General features: G+C 29.7%; 3 protein-coding genes across 3 annotated transcripts; 1 reads left to right on the top strand and 2 right to left on the bottom strand.

Moving 5' to 3' along the window:
- Positions 1-502: 502 nt before the first annotated feature.
- Positions 503-4,527, bottom strand: EIN_043980 (metal resistance protein YCF1, putative; the record flags this gene model as incomplete). The annotated part of the gene is made up of 2 exons (XM_004253573.1): positions 503-4,430; positions 4,517-4,527. 2 exons carry the CDS (start codon positions 4,525-4,527, stop codon positions 503-505), a joined length of 3,939 nt encoding a protein of 1,312 aa, XP_004253621.1.
- A 1,815-nt stretch (positions 4,528-6,342) lies between these two features.
- EIN_043970 (hypothetical protein) lies at positions 6,343-7,170 on the bottom strand (the record flags this gene model as incomplete). The annotated part of the gene is made up of 1 exon (XM_004253572.1): positions 6,343-7,170. The coding sequence occupies one exon, from the start codon at positions 7,168-7,170 to the stop codon at positions 6,343-6,345; it is 828 nt and encodes a 275-aa protein (XP_004253620.1).
- Positions 7,171-10,247: 3,077 nt separating this feature from the next.
- Positions 10,248-10,964, top strand: EIN_043960 (hypothetical protein; the record flags this gene model as incomplete). The annotated part of the gene is made up of 1 exon (XM_004253571.1): positions 10,248-10,964. One exon carries the CDS (start codon positions 10,248-10,250, stop codon positions 10,962-10,964), a length of 717 nt encoding a protein of 238 aa, XP_004253619.1.
- Positions 10,965-16,612: the final 5,648 nt, after the last annotated feature.

The raw sequence follows: 16,612 nt of genomic DNA, 5'->3' as shown, positions 1-16,612 counted from the left end.
ACTTAATGGTTGATATAATTGCTCAATAAATGCAATAACCAGAAAATGTTTCTTTGATTGGTTACTCTTTAATTACACCACAAGAAAACTTTTGATCTTCTTTTCCTAATAAATTAATACCAATTTACAAATTAAAGTTTAATTCTCTTAATTTGATTGGCCTATACAACCATTAAAAACGTTGATTCACATTACTATTTCCATGAAGAACATCGTATCAACACTCTTAACTAGGTGTGTATGACCATTGTCTAACTGAAATGCATAACTATATTCAATGGTTAATTTATTATAATTTATAGTTAAAACTTCTAATGAGCCCAATTAATGTTTAAATAGTGTTAAAAGTTTGAAAAACATAATAATAGTATAATAATAGTATAATAATAGTATAATAATAACAATACTATTAAAAAATCAATTCAAAAGCAATTAATTTTACTTTAATAAAATTAATTAATGTTTCTAATCATTTGTATTCAAACAAAGAACGCCAAGTATATTACTCGTCCATCTGCTGCTTTGCCATTTGAGCAAATAATGAGTCTTTGTTATTCAAAAGTTTTTCGGGCGAGTCAAATTCGACTATCTTTCCATCATTCATCACCATGATTCTGTCGTAATCGATAATTGTGTGTATTCTATGTGCTATAGTAATGACTGTTTTGTTCCTCATTAATATTCGAATAGACTTTTGTATCTTCTGGTCTGTCTCATAGTCCACACCAGCTGTTGCTTCGTCCAAGCACACGATTTTTGACTCTCTCAAACACTCTCTGATCACACACAGCATCTGTTTCATTCCCGAACTCAAGTTGTTTCCAGACATCTCGACGTTACCATTTAAGTCACTAAACGTTTTCTCAAACTCCAACTTACTCACAACCGCCTTGATACTCTCCTCTGTGAATTTATTGAATGGGTCGACGTTCTCTTTCAACGTGCCTTTAAAGACAAGTGGGTCCTGTGGAATGATTCCGACTATCTCTCTGAGTAAGTCATGTGGGAAATCGGTGAGGGGGATATCATCCAACGTGACGCACCCCTTCTCATAATTGACAGCTCTGAAAAGGACTTGGAAGAGTGAGGACTTTCCGCTCCCTGTTCGGCCGCATATTCCAATTTTCTCTCCTTTGTGAATTTCAAATGAAATGTCCTTAAGAATCGGCGGGAGTTCTTCTCTGTATCGCATCACGACATTCTTAAAAACAATTTCTCCTGTTGGAATTTCTTTCTTGTTAATCAACTGTTGCAGTTCAATTTTAGTTCTTGGACCAAAAGACCTCAAAGTATTTTGAGATGAAAGTGTGTTATTTTCTTGCTGTGAGCACTTTTCTCTTATTGAAGTTTTAATATCAGAAACTTCATTAGTGACACCCTTAGGACGTTCACAAGTCTCCACTTTTGGTGTCCCTTCATTCTCTAATTCAATTTCAATAGCATCAGGTGGTGCTGTTTTAATCGTTTGAATGTCAGTCAAATTGTCACCTTGCTCTTCCACATCGTCAATTTGAATTTTCAAATCCTCCTCGTCTTCTGTCGGCAAGTCGCAATACTCCAACACTCTTTCAACAGAAACAAACGCGCCTTGTAATTCCGAAAACTGTTTAATTAAAAAGACCAACGAGTGTGTCGCATTCAGTGCATATGAAATAGCAAGTCCCGCGACTTTCGCAGACGAAAATGAAGCCGCAGCGACACTTCCAAATATCACAAACGCGCCAATGACATCAACACAAAGGCACAACCACCGCTCGACAAGTTGACTTGTGAAGACAGTTGAGACGTGAAAATCAATTTTATCAGTCAACTCGTGTTGAAGCAATGTGGTCCCATGTATTGCGCGAATCGTCGACAACCCCGCGCCCGACTCTGTTATTACGGAGAATATCGGGCTCTTCGTCGTAGCTCCCAGTCGTTCCAAATTTTGCGACGAGGACAAGTAAAACCGCATCAATTCAAAATAAAAGAGGGAGAGGAGTATCAGAAAGGGTAAGAACAAAATCGACGACGAGACATTCAACACCAAAACGGCCAACACCGAAGTCGTTTGGAAAAGTACTTGTGAGATGACTCTTTTCAGTGGTCCATCGATCGTCTCAATATCCTTTGAAAAGCGATTTAAAATCCTCCCAAGTGGTGTCGAGTCGAAAAAGAGGAACTTTGAATGTGTGATCTTCGAGAACATATTGTTATGGAGTCGTGTGGACGCTCGACTCCCAAAGAAACCCTCTACTGTACATTTACAGACAACAGATAAGCTACTGAGAGCGTGAAATGTTATATACATAATTAAGGGGATTGGCGTGAGTGTTAATGTATAATCGCCGATGGTCGAAAGACCCTTGCGAAGGACTGCTATGATTAAATACAAAAATGCAACAGGTATCCCACCCAACTGGCGGATGTATCTCATAAACACTTTTGTCTTTATCAACGAATTGTCGGCATTTTCTTCCTTCACAAGTTCTTGTAAGCCTGGTGTCATTTGGGCCAAATTGACATTCTTTTGTGGAGCTTCTTTCTTCTCTGGTTTATTATTATTTCTAATTCTTTTATTATTAACTAAACTATTCTTTTGTAAGCCACTCTTCTTGATCATATCTGCCATCTGTGTGGCAAATGCAGTTTGTAAGTATTCTGCATATGTCCCCATGAACCCAATGCGTTTATTCTCCAAGACAACAATTTTGTCTGCGTGTTGAAGAAATTGCAATTGATGTGTGCAAAGCACTCGAGTCTTGTTTTTGAGTTCATTCAAGATGATGTCGTCAAACAATTTCACGGCTACATGTGGATCAACTGCGGATGAAACATCGTCAAGAAGGACAATGTCGCAATTTCTATAGATAATTCGAGCAAGGGCGATTCGTTGTTTCTGACCTCCAGAGAGTGTCACCCCCCGTTCTCCAATTTCAGTTGAGAGACCGTCTTTGAACATCTGGATGTCTGGGAGAAGTTGACATTTGTATATGACGTTCTCCAATTTCTTCTCGTTGTACTCTTCGCCGAACAAAATGTTTTCTAAGACTGACGAATTGCGGAGCCATGGAGTCGACGAGACTACACCCACTTTCCCACATGTTCCAACAAACGACTTTGAAGAACGAAAAGTCTCTCCCAGCATCGAAGAGATCAGTGTTGACTTCCCCGAACCCACTTTACCGATAACCACCACCAACTCTCCCTTTTTCACTTTCATATTGATATCTCGTAAAACTATATTTTTACTATTAGTTGTTACTATTGGTGTTTCATCCTTTGCAGTTGCTTCTGACTCATTTGCTCTGTCATCGATTGCTTCATATGAGAAATTTCCTTTAATGCAGATGGGATACATCTCATCCTCATACACATCTTTCTCTTTAATTTCTTCTTTTGCTAAGAACTTTTGCATTCGCTCAATCCCAACTTTGGCTTCCGTCCACTGCACGATGAGCATTGGTAAAAATCCAAGTGGGCGTTGTAACATTTGGAACAGCGTGAGTGTCGGGAATGCGGTCGATGGGGTCACTTCCTTTCCATTTCTCAAACTGAAGTAAAATGTCACCACTGAGATGACCACGGGTAAAACAGATGTCACCGAGAACAAACACCCATCTGCTACAGAAAGTTTGAGGATCAACTTTTGCTCCCGAGCTCTGCACATTTCAACGCGTTGCTGTGCTAAGTCGACAAGTCCTTCTAACTTGATTCCACGGATATTCGAGAGCATCTCTGCAATGACCTTCCCTCTCTCGTCTCGTAACATCATCAGTTGTGTTCGCAATTTCCGTTGTATTTTTGACAAGCAAAGGATTAGAATGAAGCACAAGAAGAGTGCAAAGAGTCCATAGAAGATAGCGTTCCCAAGTAAATAATAAAGCATTGAAGTACAAACTATTAAAGAGAGAGGAGTGTCTACAAACGCATGGACCGCAGTGAAGATCATAGTGATCTTTTCCAAATCGATTGAAACCAAGTTGACTAACGTCGACGACTCTACATTCATCGACTTCAACATTTTGGAGTACAATACTTCAATACACTCTTTCTTCATTTTGAGACGGATCAGTGTGAGTAAGTGCATGTGGTGAGCTCTGAAGAGTGCCGAGAGAAGTGGGCAGAGTAAGAGGACAAATGATAAAAGTACTATAGACTGATTGTCTTCTAAATTCTTGAGGATCCGACGCTGAATCGCTGGAGTCGAATAATTTAACAACGCAAGAACAATGAAGTACGGAAGTGTCTTGACTACGGGTATTAAGTATAATTTACACAATGATAAAGTCAACGACTTCGTCTTAAGTAAGTCTGAAAGGAAAAAGTCTGTGAGGGGAACTTTTGGTAAATCGTCTCGCGAGAACACTCGAATTTTGCAGACACGCAGAAGCTGTGGAATTTCAACGAAGAACCAATTTTGTATGAAATCATTTTTGTACTCGGGAGGACTAATGTCGGAAGACACAGAAACCTCCGCGCCGTGTGTAAAACAAATGTAACACATGTGAAGACCACTAAGAAGCGCTCCGATAACTCTAAACACATTTTCTCTGTGTATTCGTGGAAACAAACAATAACACAGAGCGTCAAAGAAAGTGCTATTTGGAGCATTTGTTGTGACGAATGGTAATATGAATATGTAATAATTATTACCATCAAAAGCTCTGCAAAGTGTTGAGGAACAACGATAAATTCATAAGTCATAAATATCCCGAAGAGTATAGAAAGAATTAAAAACACGACATCGTAGAGTTCGCTGAATACATTTCTCACTAAAGGTTGTTTGTAGAAATAGAAAAAAGAAATTAAAGAAATGATTGAAAGAAGTGGAGTTAATATATAATTCTCAAAACAAGGATTTAATCCATTCACCGTTAAAATACCAAATTGTCCATCGCACTGAAACTTTGACATATGTTTTTTTTTTCGTTTTTCAATTCTTTTTCTATTTAATTTAAATTGATAATTGATTGCAATCCGTTTTGTTTTTTTAGTATGATAATAAAAACTTACTAAATATTATAGTATAATTATAGATATTGTCCATTGGAAATTATAGTTCAGCAGCACTTCGGTTATCTTCCCAAAAATGTTTTTGTAAATAATAATAAACCATAATTAATTAATAAAATATAGTTTATTTTAATTGAAAATTCAAAAAACAAAACAAGATTCAATCAGATTTTGGATTTATCAAATTTTATTAATAGTTTAATTAATAGTTTTTGTTATTAATAAATAAATTAAAAGTATCAAAAGTAACACTCTTCGACTTTATTAAGGTTGAAGGGTGTTCGCTTTGTTTTTTCTTGTTTTGTGTCTCTTGAAAAGTTCTTGAGTTGATTTTGTTTTCTTTTTAAACTTTCTATTTAAACCCCTCATTAATTAATTTGTTCTATTGTCTCAAATCAAAATCAGGTCTTAATTTAAGGCTTCTTTCTGTGTTTCTTATGTCAGGTTCATACACCATCGTAGCTTTTATCAATTTTTTGATTATTTTAAGTATTATTAACCTTAGGAGTATGAAACCGATTTAATTAAATCGTTATTTTTTAATAAAAAAAAACAAAAATTAATTAAAAATTTTGTTATTACCTTAAAATAAAAACAAATTAATTGTAACACTTTAAACACAGAGTAACACGGTGAAGACTACAAGTTGGGTCTTTGCAAAAATAACAACCAATTGAACTTCTCGCGATAGAGCCTCTAGACCCATCAACGGAACCACAACAACAACAATTCTTTTGGGTAGCAAATTTGACTTCTAATGGATCGTGTTTGGTTGATCCAACTCTTCTACCTCGTTGTTTATAAACAACATCTCCATCTTTAGTTGCCGTTTGATTCGCGGTTCTCTTTTTGTATTTTTCCATTTTCACGTAAGGTGTTTCAGAAACAAGCACTTTACGAGGAACAAAGCAACAAATTGGTATTTGAAATGTTTCTGTTGCACCAGTTTGAGTAAACAGTACAGGAAAGTCACTTCTGGTAATAACTTCGAGCTCAAGAAGATTACCCAAATTTTTTCTTTTTGACTTATTTACTCTATCCAAGGCATAAGGTTTACACATTTGTTTGGCCAAACGCAACAAAAAGGATTCTCTTGTCGAATTTCCCGATATTTTGAAAGCGTTATTTGCACAAATATCCAAACAATTGAAAAATAAAGCCAATGGCCATCTTCTTGTACCTCTTTTGCAACTGAAGTGTCTCACCATTTTATCGACCATATCAACACCCCCATTCCCTTGTTGTATGCATTTTGAATCCCAAAAATACATTTTATTTTATCAAAAAACATCAATTCTTTTTTTGAAGTCAACATTGTAACTGCCTTTTTCTTTTTGTCAAAATAGTTCAAAAAGGGGGGTGTGTTGGTGGTTCGTCTGTTGCTGCTTGTTTTACCAATAATAAACAAATAAAACTTTTGTAAGGTTTGATTTCTCGACAAATTGATGGCACAAAAGTCCTGTTTTTATGGCAAGTTCCAACCACGTCATTATTTCTTTGTTTTAATCTGACAGCAAGATCCACTGTTGTAAATAAATTATCAATATACAACGTTGTTTGGTTACCTACCAAAAAATCTGGTAATATCAAAGTATCAATCATTTTTATCACCAAATTTTCAATGTAATTTTCTTCATTACCAGCAACACTTCCTAAATATAGCTCCGAATTACACACCAAACCAGAAATGTTGTCAACCATTGTCCATACTTTCATTCCGTATTTTCCCGGTTTTGTTGGTATAAATTGGGTAAATTTACAATGACCAAAATATTTCACCAGTTGTTCATCTATGCAAAATAAACTTTGTAATGAGTTATTTTTGGTATAAGATCTCATATTTGAAATAAAAATCTCAAAGAATGTACTCACCAAAAAATAGTGCTTGTTATCAAATACACAAGACTCTTCATCTAAAAGACCACTTTCCTCGTTGACATTTTCATCTTCGTCCTCCAAAACCAAATTTTCGTCTTCTTTTTCAATTTCTTCACTTGAAGAGTCACTTTCTGAGTTTTGTGTTGCTTTTACAATATCAACCCATTGTTGAGTGTTTGTTATCAACTCTTCATTCAATACTTCATCTTGCAGTTCTGATATATGCGTGTAATCTCCATAACTTTTATTCTCATTCTTCTTTTCCACTTTCTTTGTATACACTTTATCAACTTCCATTGCTTTTTTTCTTTCTTTCTTTTTTTATTCTTTTCCCTGCAAATTTATCAAACCTCAAAGAATTCATGATCTGCAAGAATCTTGTTTTTGACATTATCGTTCTGTAAAATTTGTTTCCATCAATTCGGTTGTAAAGAAAATTGAGACTCTTTTTTGAATCGTGGACAACCCCCATATATAACAAAAACCCAATGAATGAATTTAATTCGATTACATTTAGGTCTTTCCATCTCTCTTCATATAAAACCTTCCCAGCCAAATTAGTTGATTCAATAATAATATCTTTCATTTCGTCACTAAAAACACTTTAAAGTAATCAGTAAAGTCTCGATCTTGCTGAATGGTCTGGAATTGTACTGGGTCAACTTCTGGTACATTATCAATTCTCACATTCATTTTTTCCCAAAAATATAAGGGTTCTTGTTTCCCTTTCACAGTTTTTGTAGACAAAAACATTTTAATTTTCGAGTTTTGTAATAACAATTTTTTATTTATCAATTTACAAAAATAAAGTTATATTCTAAAAAAACTACAGTGCCTAAAATAAGTGGGCGACTTTTAAAGTATTAGGGCAGAAATAGTAAAAATTATGAAGCCCCTGTTTTTTCCTTAATTCGAAGAAAATGTTATTATTGTTTTGTTTTATAAAACACAAAATTTATTATTGTTATTAATAAAACACAAAAACTTGAAATAACACTTTGTAAAAATAGCAATTCCTATTAAAAATTTAATCTAATTAATATTTTCAAGTTCCAAAAAAATCAAGAGATTTCTTCTTAAACTTTTCTTCTTAGGCTTTTTTTCTTTAGTATTTCTAAAAGGTGGTTAAACGATTTTTAATCCACAAAACAAAACAAACCTAGCATTGATGTTTCCTTTTCTCTGTTTTATTTATTGTTTTTTTAAGTTCCAGTTTAGAATAAATGGTTTTTGATTTTACTATATTTAATTATAAAAAAATATTTAAGAAAAAATCAATTAAAATTCAGTTTTTTTATCATTTCTGGAATCCATATGTTCAAGAATTCATCGTGATTGAACAGCTTATATTCAATATTGTTGTTGTGGTATTTTTCGATTGATTCCATTACTCTATATCCACATTCAAAACCATTTGGTTGAATTGGAACTTGAATTTTTTAACATCATTTATTTTGAATTCAAATTTCAAAAAACTGATAAATCCTTTTTAATATCATTATCATAAATTTCTTTGTCAAATGAATCAACGTAGAAAATCAAATTTTTAATATAATCAACAATATAAAGAACCCAATGATGGTCACAAAGAAAAGGAAAGTAGTAATGTTTGGAATTAAATTTCTTTTGTTTAATAATATAAGATGGTTTACTAAAAAATACTTGTGATGTATAACCATCAAAACAACATTGATTTTTGACGTTTTGATTAAACCATTTTGAAATTTTTTTCATTAAATCTGTATCAACTAATCCATAAACAATTTCACCAATTTTTCTTTTTGCTTCATACTTTTCTTCAATGATATTTCTTTTTGATGCTCTTCTTTTTCTTTCACCAATTACTCTTCCACTTTTTTTTAATTTAACATCTCTAATTTCAAATTTAATCATCCCTGAACACATATCTTCTCTTCTTTTTAATTCTCTTCATTTTAATGGATTTGATCTCACAAACCAACCATTTTCAGTCAATAGAGTTTCAAATCCACATTGACGAAATGAAGAAATGATTCCTCTCAAAGTAGTAGCACTTTCCCAACATTCCAGTGATTGTATTATTGTCTTGAATAATTTGAATGATCTTTCAGTTTCATCAAATTCAAATTCTTCCATATTTAAATCAATATCTTCTAGTTGTTTTTTCCTTAGGTTAAAAATGACTTTCACATTATAACTACAAAACACGTTTCCAATAGATTGATAAATTTAATTTAAAAAAACAACTTGTTAAACAGATAATAAAATATATTTAATTTTATAATTTTGATAATAATTACTATCTATAGATCTGATTGAATCTGATTGGTCTGTTTTTTTTCATTCGCAATTTATCCTTAAAATGTTATGACGTGGCAGCTTTAGAGCGTTCTTTTTGTTATTCAACAAACAAAAATTACATAAAACTTAAAACCAAAATCGGGAAACATGTCCTAGTCGGAACTGCTAATTATATTTTTTTCAAATTTTGTTCTATTTCGGGCTGTAAAAATTGACTCCCAAAGGTATACACTAAAGAATTTTTGAAAAAAAAATCGATTTTTTGTTTTTAATAACATTATTTTCATGACAACCAATAATTTATCTATCTGTATATCTTTTTTCAAAATTACTCCTTTTCATTATTCCTTTTTGATTTAAAAAATGAATAAAATCATGCAAATTTGAGTGTTTTTATTCATTTATTAAATCAAAAAGGAATATTCGGCGTTATTACAAATATAATATGTAGACTAGACAACAAATTGTATATCATTACCTGTATTTCAAACCTTTATTATTTAAAAAAACATGTTCTCTTAAGAACATGTTTTATTAATTCAAAAAGTCAAAAAAGGAGTTTTTATTGTGGTAAAAATGGTGATGTGTTTTACCTGAGAAATAAAACACGAGCCCTGTAATTATTCAAAAAATAAATTCCAAATTACACTTAAAACAAAACAAAACATTTTGAAAAGAAAAAGATAATAAAAAAATCTGAGATTTCGTTAAAATGACTAGAAAATGACTCGAAAATGCATTTGTCAATCAAATTCAATTCTTTTCAGTGTCATTTTACACGAAATTTGTATCTTTATTTAAACGTTTAACAATTTTGGGATGTGTTTCAGTGTATTAACCAAATAAAACCCATCTCTTTTCATATAAATTGACCAATTACAAACTCATTTTTATCAAAAACACCGAATGGAAAAGTCGAATTAACCACAAAGCCCCAAAATAGAAACAAAAAGGTGCGAAAATGTTTTACAAGTTTCAAGAGTGCTTTTTCCCACAACAAATCGAAAAGACCTTATTAAGACGGGACAAAGAAAACACGTTGAATCTATATATACAATCCACTTATTTAATCCATCTTCTTGTGAACTTAATTCATGTTGCTTTACTTGTTTATAGCAGCCACACTGGCCTTCACAAGTGGTGATGATTACCAAGTTGTGCATGGACCAGAGTCCAATGTTTTTACTGCTGGCAATGAGCAGTATTCCAGACCAAGTTGCACAACATGCTGCAGAGTATTATTTGCGTCCGACTACAATTATGTGACAAAAAAGAGATTTACTACCAATGATATGAACACACGTTATGTGATGGATATGGAGTTTGATAACAGAAACAAGGTTAGAGCGGCTTGGGGCGAGTACGAGCAGAACATCTTGTTACGACCAATTAACATGGGTAACGAACTTCAGTTCTGGGAATTTGCTCCTTACAAGATGTTCATCTCATTCCCTATCCCTAGAAGAGTTCACGATATCAGACGCGGTGCTTTCGAAGGATACACTTTAATCATTTGGGCTAAGAAACCCCCTTTGGATGAAGGAACTAACAACCAAAGATTCCTCTATGTCCACCCATACGCTGGATACCCAACTACTGCTACTTACGCTCAATACAAACAACACTTCTATATCCCATACCAAAATAATTATGATTACGCCCTCTGCTATCAAGCTAAAACACCAACGGAAAGAAGATCCACTTGGGATGGAAATGCAAAATTGACCACTGTGGGTTCAAGCTATCAAATATATGCTACAAAATGCAGTAATAATGCTGCCACACAATATTTCGTTCCTATCTTCGCGTAATTCAAAATGAGTCATTGTTTGTTTCAAGGTTCTTTTTTATAGAAAATTGTGTAATTCCATATTTCAAAACAATTGTTTTCATTCAAAACTATTCACTGCAAATAGTTAGTGTTATTTATGGGTCTTTTTTATTATTTTGTTTATAAAACTTTTTATGTTTTAAAGACATATGACTGGATGAGACCCATCCAGTCATACTCCGTAGCTTTTGCATTTTTTAAAAACCCAGTCTTTTTTCAAGCAATTTTGCCCAAAAGTGCATTTCCCTTTACCAACTTATTTTTCTCAAAGTAAATAATCTAAAATTGGAAGTGTTTTTGTAAAATAATAAATGTTATGAAGAAACAATATAAATCTTTCACTTTTTGGTTATTATTTTGTTCAAAATGCCGAATGTAAAAATAAAACCTTTAAAGAAAATAAAAAACTATTTATATTTTTTTAGATGATAAGTTTGTTATTAAAATAACATTATAAAAATATTAAACATATTTGCAACAACAAAAAACAAGAAGTTTAATGTGTATAACTTATTTTTTAATTAAATAATAATTGAAATATAATAAATATTGAACAAAAATAAATCATGTTTTTTCATGTAATTAAGTTGACCAAAAGACAATGTGATTGTTGATTAACTTATTTTCAAATGAAAGAACAGAAATAAAGCATAAGATGATATTTAAATGATAAAGTGGTAAATAGAAAGCAGTCCACAAAAGAAATATAATAAAACAAATAAATAAAAAGTGAAATATCAATAGACAATTAAACATATAATCAACATTGAAGTGTTAACTTTACATTTAGTATATTCTTAATGTGGATAATACAGTTAAGAGTGGTAATATAATAAATTATAATAAGTATAGATTGAAGAATAATCAGATATTATAGAGTATTCATTGAATAAGTATTTTTTTCAACAACAAAATTATTGAAAAAGGATAGTGTTGATAATTCATAAAAGTCCACCATCATAATTTTGAGATAATTTTATCAGAAACCTTCAAAATACTCAATAAAAATAACAGGATTTAGATCTATGTTTTAAATAAACATAAAACATTAAGAAATTTATTAAAGTGGTTGGAGTATTTATGATTGTTTGTAAATAAAGTGTAATGGTTTTATTATTATAAACGTTATTTTGACATCAAGTTTATCTATTCAAATCAATAGCATTTGATCTAAACTCATAAACAATATACACATATAAAATTATCAATTCAAATTATTCATTAAACTGATAAAGACTAGTCTTTAAAATCAAGTTTATCAATTTATGTATAAAAAACGAGATTTTTCAAATAATTATGATAATTGTGAACAGAAAACAGCAACATTCATGTAATTTAAAATGGCGAGTAAAATAGACAAAAATAAAAAGTCAAAGAATTTGGTTTGTTTATAGATAATTATTTGGAAAAATACATAATAGTTGAGTTGAATATAATACAAATTTAATATAGTTAAAGTTTACATAATACACACATCTTGTTTATATTATTTATAATGTTGCTTATGTTCTTATTCTGTTATAAAACAATTTTAATTTGAATGATAAATAATTGTAAAGAGAAAACAAATTGATTTTGTAAAAATCAATTAATAAAATGTTTTCACATAATTATCACAATTGCTATACGTTTTTTTTTGTTTTCTTGTATTTCGGTAATTTCAATGAAGTTGAAGATTAAACTTTTCAAAATCAATTGATTGTTACCGTTTAAACACAGTAAGTACACGAATCATGGAAGAGCATTTGTTTAACAAAAAAATACACAAAAACTTTGTGATTGTTGATTCATATGTTTTTTTTCAAATAAGAGAACAAAAGGAAAGCATAAAAAGTTAATTAAATGATAAAGTGGTTAATTTAAAGTTGTCCACAAAAGAAATTAAAAAATGAATAAACAAAAAGTAGAAATATATGATTAATAAAACATAAAAATGTCAAAAGTGTTATTTTTCGAAACATGTTACTCTCATTAAAATTATAATAAACATTGAATTTAATATTTAATTATAATTTGAAGAAGTACAGTATAATCCGGGTTTAATTCACTTAAAATATTTTGGAACTATCGGGTTTAATTCCACTTTTTTCAAGAAAATTTTTTTAAATGGTTTTTAAATCAAAAATAATTGATGGAATTAACTTTCGGTAGTTTCATAGTTATAATTATTTAATAATTATCTGATTCAACCAAAAACAAATGATGATGGTAAAGGCTTTTTCATCGTCTCTAAAAATAAAGTTTTTTTTAACTATTTAATATAATATTTTAATTAAAATTTTAGTAAATGGGAGCTTGGGATAATAATTGGTCTGGTTCCCGAATTAAAAATGTGTTGATAATTCACCTCGAAACAGTGGAAACCGAGTGAGACAAATATCGAAAAGAAGGCACAGGCGGTCTGTTTGTGCACCCGTTCCACACACTTTCAATGTCCTCCTTAGCACAGATCCCAATGAACGCCCCGTTTGAAAAGGGACCACATCCGCGTCCAAACAGTACGGAGGAGGAAAGTGGTGACATGGGGACGCACAAACAGTGGCTGAAAAGTGGACTTCATTCAAAAAACACTCGCGGCAAATACTTTGTTAATGCGGTGGTGGAAACAAGTGTGTTTAAATAAATGAAAACGAATAAAAATAGAGTTTATTATGTTCTTTTTTATTTATTTATTATTAAATAATAAGTAATTTATAATGTAATAGTACCAAAAAATAGTTCCAGAAACAAAAATAATGCATTTTTATTCAAAAACAAATATTCTGATTAATTTAGGTGAAAACCCAATTATTTTACATAAATTTAAACAAAAACAAGACTATGGTAATAAAACTCAAAAGTGTTGTTTTTATCATTTTTTCTTTCTTCGGGTTTAATTAATTTTGAATGAATTAAACCCGATTATTTAATTAAACCCGGACTGGAATTAAACCCGGATTATACTGTATTTGTAATAGTATCAACCATCAAAATGTAATCATATTGCGACTTTTTTATTCTACAATGTTTTTAAATAAGTATAAAGTGTTTTGTTTTAAATAGTTATTTAAAGTATTGTTCGAAACAAAATAATTAAAGAAATGCAATAATATAATGAATTAAAAGTGCCCAAATCTCCATCAATAATAAAATAAACACAATGTAAATAACAGAGAAGGTATCAGTGAATACAATAAATATTGTGAATTTAATGTTGGAACAATAATTGTTATAAACTTCAATATAATGATAAGATTACCTTTTCACATTTTTTGAATAAAACACAACAAAATTAAATAATTAATTGTTCAAATTAATTCAATTATTACTTTGATAAAAATTATGCTCGACAAGTAATTTTGTTAATTGCGCACCAACAAATAATGATTAGTGTAACTTATAAACAGCAATTTTAAAACACTCAACAAAGTAAGTAAAACAAAAATAATTAAACAATAAAAAATATGATTTTGTTAATTGATATTTTAATACACTTTTTTGAAATAAAAAAAGATATCGTCTCAAAAACATTTCAATTTAAAGGAATTTTTCAATAAAGTAATAGACAACACACCATGTTTGTATTTCATATTGTTGTGTGTGTTTTAGTATGTTTATTGATAAGTTCAAATTTAAAAATTGTTTAACCAGTCGAAACAATTTTTATTAATGTTGTAAAACCCGACTATAAATCAAAAGTTCAACATAAATTATTACTATTATAATACAACTTCTTCAACGACTTTTATAGTAATAACAATGATGAAGAGAACCAAATAAACAAAATAATACTAATTTACAATTAATTGACTACTCCAAGTTGATAATCGATAAAAATATTTCAATTAACCATATCAAAACTATAGTTACCATGCTTAACTGATACATTTTAAAATGGTAATTATAAGGCATGACAATAATTTTTATTTTTTTATTCTTTTACACCCGAATAAAAAAGCTTAAGTTGTTTATATCATTATATTCATTGTTATTATTATTGTAAATAATCACCACAAACATGAAAATATAAACATCAGTAATAGTGTTAATTAATATAATGGTCTGCTAATTATTATTTTTATTTTATTTATTATTTATAATATTATTACATTTCATTTAGTTAAATAAAATGAATCCCATAATTCAAAATTGGAGTATTAATTCAATTCAAAATAATCAAAACATAAAAATTTGTAAATGAATTGTTCTTATGGTGGGTTAGGTTTATATCATTTTCTATATAGTTTAATAATAATAAATTGTAAATTAAAAATTATCAATAAAATATGGTTGTAAAAATATTATAAATAAACTAATAATAAACAACAGAACATTAAAATACATAAAAATAATCTACCATGTAATAATAGCCTGATTAAAAGCCAAGCGCAAGATTTCATAGATGATTTTTTATTATTTTTGAGATTGGGGGTTTTATAAAAACCGATCTAATATTATTTCCCGTTGCCTTACGTCATCAAAGTCTGTTATAGATGTATTATTTGCTGAAATGATTCTTTTATAAAAAAAATTGGTATATTATTTGGTTATAACTGGGGTTTTTATATGTATTGTTTTAATCGTTTTTTATTTTTGTCTTTTTGGTATAAAGGCGTTTATGCCTGTTTGTTAAAACAATTAATAATCGCAATGTTATTTTGTTCATTTTGGATAACTTTTCATTTTTTATAGTTAAATAATACATTATGTAGACTTAAATGATCGGGAATTGAAAGACTGGTTCTAAATATAAAATGATAATGATTTATTTTTAAATCTGTATTTTTTTGCACAATTCTAAAATAAGTTTGGTAAAAGTATTTTTCCAAAAATAAAAGTGTATTTTGTTGATTAAAGGTGCACTCGATAATCGAAAAAAAAACAGAAAAACAAAAATGAGACAAAAATTTTGTGAGTAAAAAATGCAAAAGCTACGGAGTATGAGTGGATACATGATTCTATTTTTTCTATCCACTGGACAAAGCAGTTTCCATAAATGGCAAAAAGAAAAATTATATAAATAAATTATTTGTTTTTTAGTATACAAAATTTTATTTTGCTGAATTATTTTTTTCAATGTTTGTAAAATCAAAAAAATATTCAGATGTATTACAAACATTAAAACAATCGTAATTATAAATCAAAACTTATCAAAGTACATCGTTGTAAAAAACAATGTTCATATTTAAAAAGGTAATTATATTAAATCAATACATAATTACAAAAATTATAATAAAATATCAAACTTATCAAATATCATAATCGTGATTTCCACAACATTGTATTTGTATCAAAAACCCAATTAATAATCTTTCAAACAAAAAACAACTAAATTAGTTGTTTGTTTTTGTTGTATATTAAGTCGTCTATGATATCATTATTAAAAATCTTCTGTTATTTCAGTGTTTTCCTTGACATTCTGATGTGTACAAATATATTCAACATCAATACAAATGTAAACGACAATACACATTTATTAATAACATTAATAATACTGTAATTATACTTATATTTAGAAATATACTTAACAATAAACATAAATAACAGCCAAGTGACAAATGAAATATCAATTAAATTCTTTTAAACAATCCCAATTTATTACTAAAACATACACAATAAAAAGTAAATTTACAATACATGGTTAATTTA

Source organism: Entamoeba invadens (assembly GCF_000330505.1).
Source record: "Entamoeba invadens IP1 unplaced genomic scaffold scaff_1105074724821, whole genome shotgun sequence".
Classification (NCBI taxonomy): Eukaryota; Evosea; order Mastigamoebida; family Endamoebidae; genus Entamoeba; species Entamoeba invadens.
This window is presented reverse-complemented; position numbering and strand designations above follow the sequence as displayed.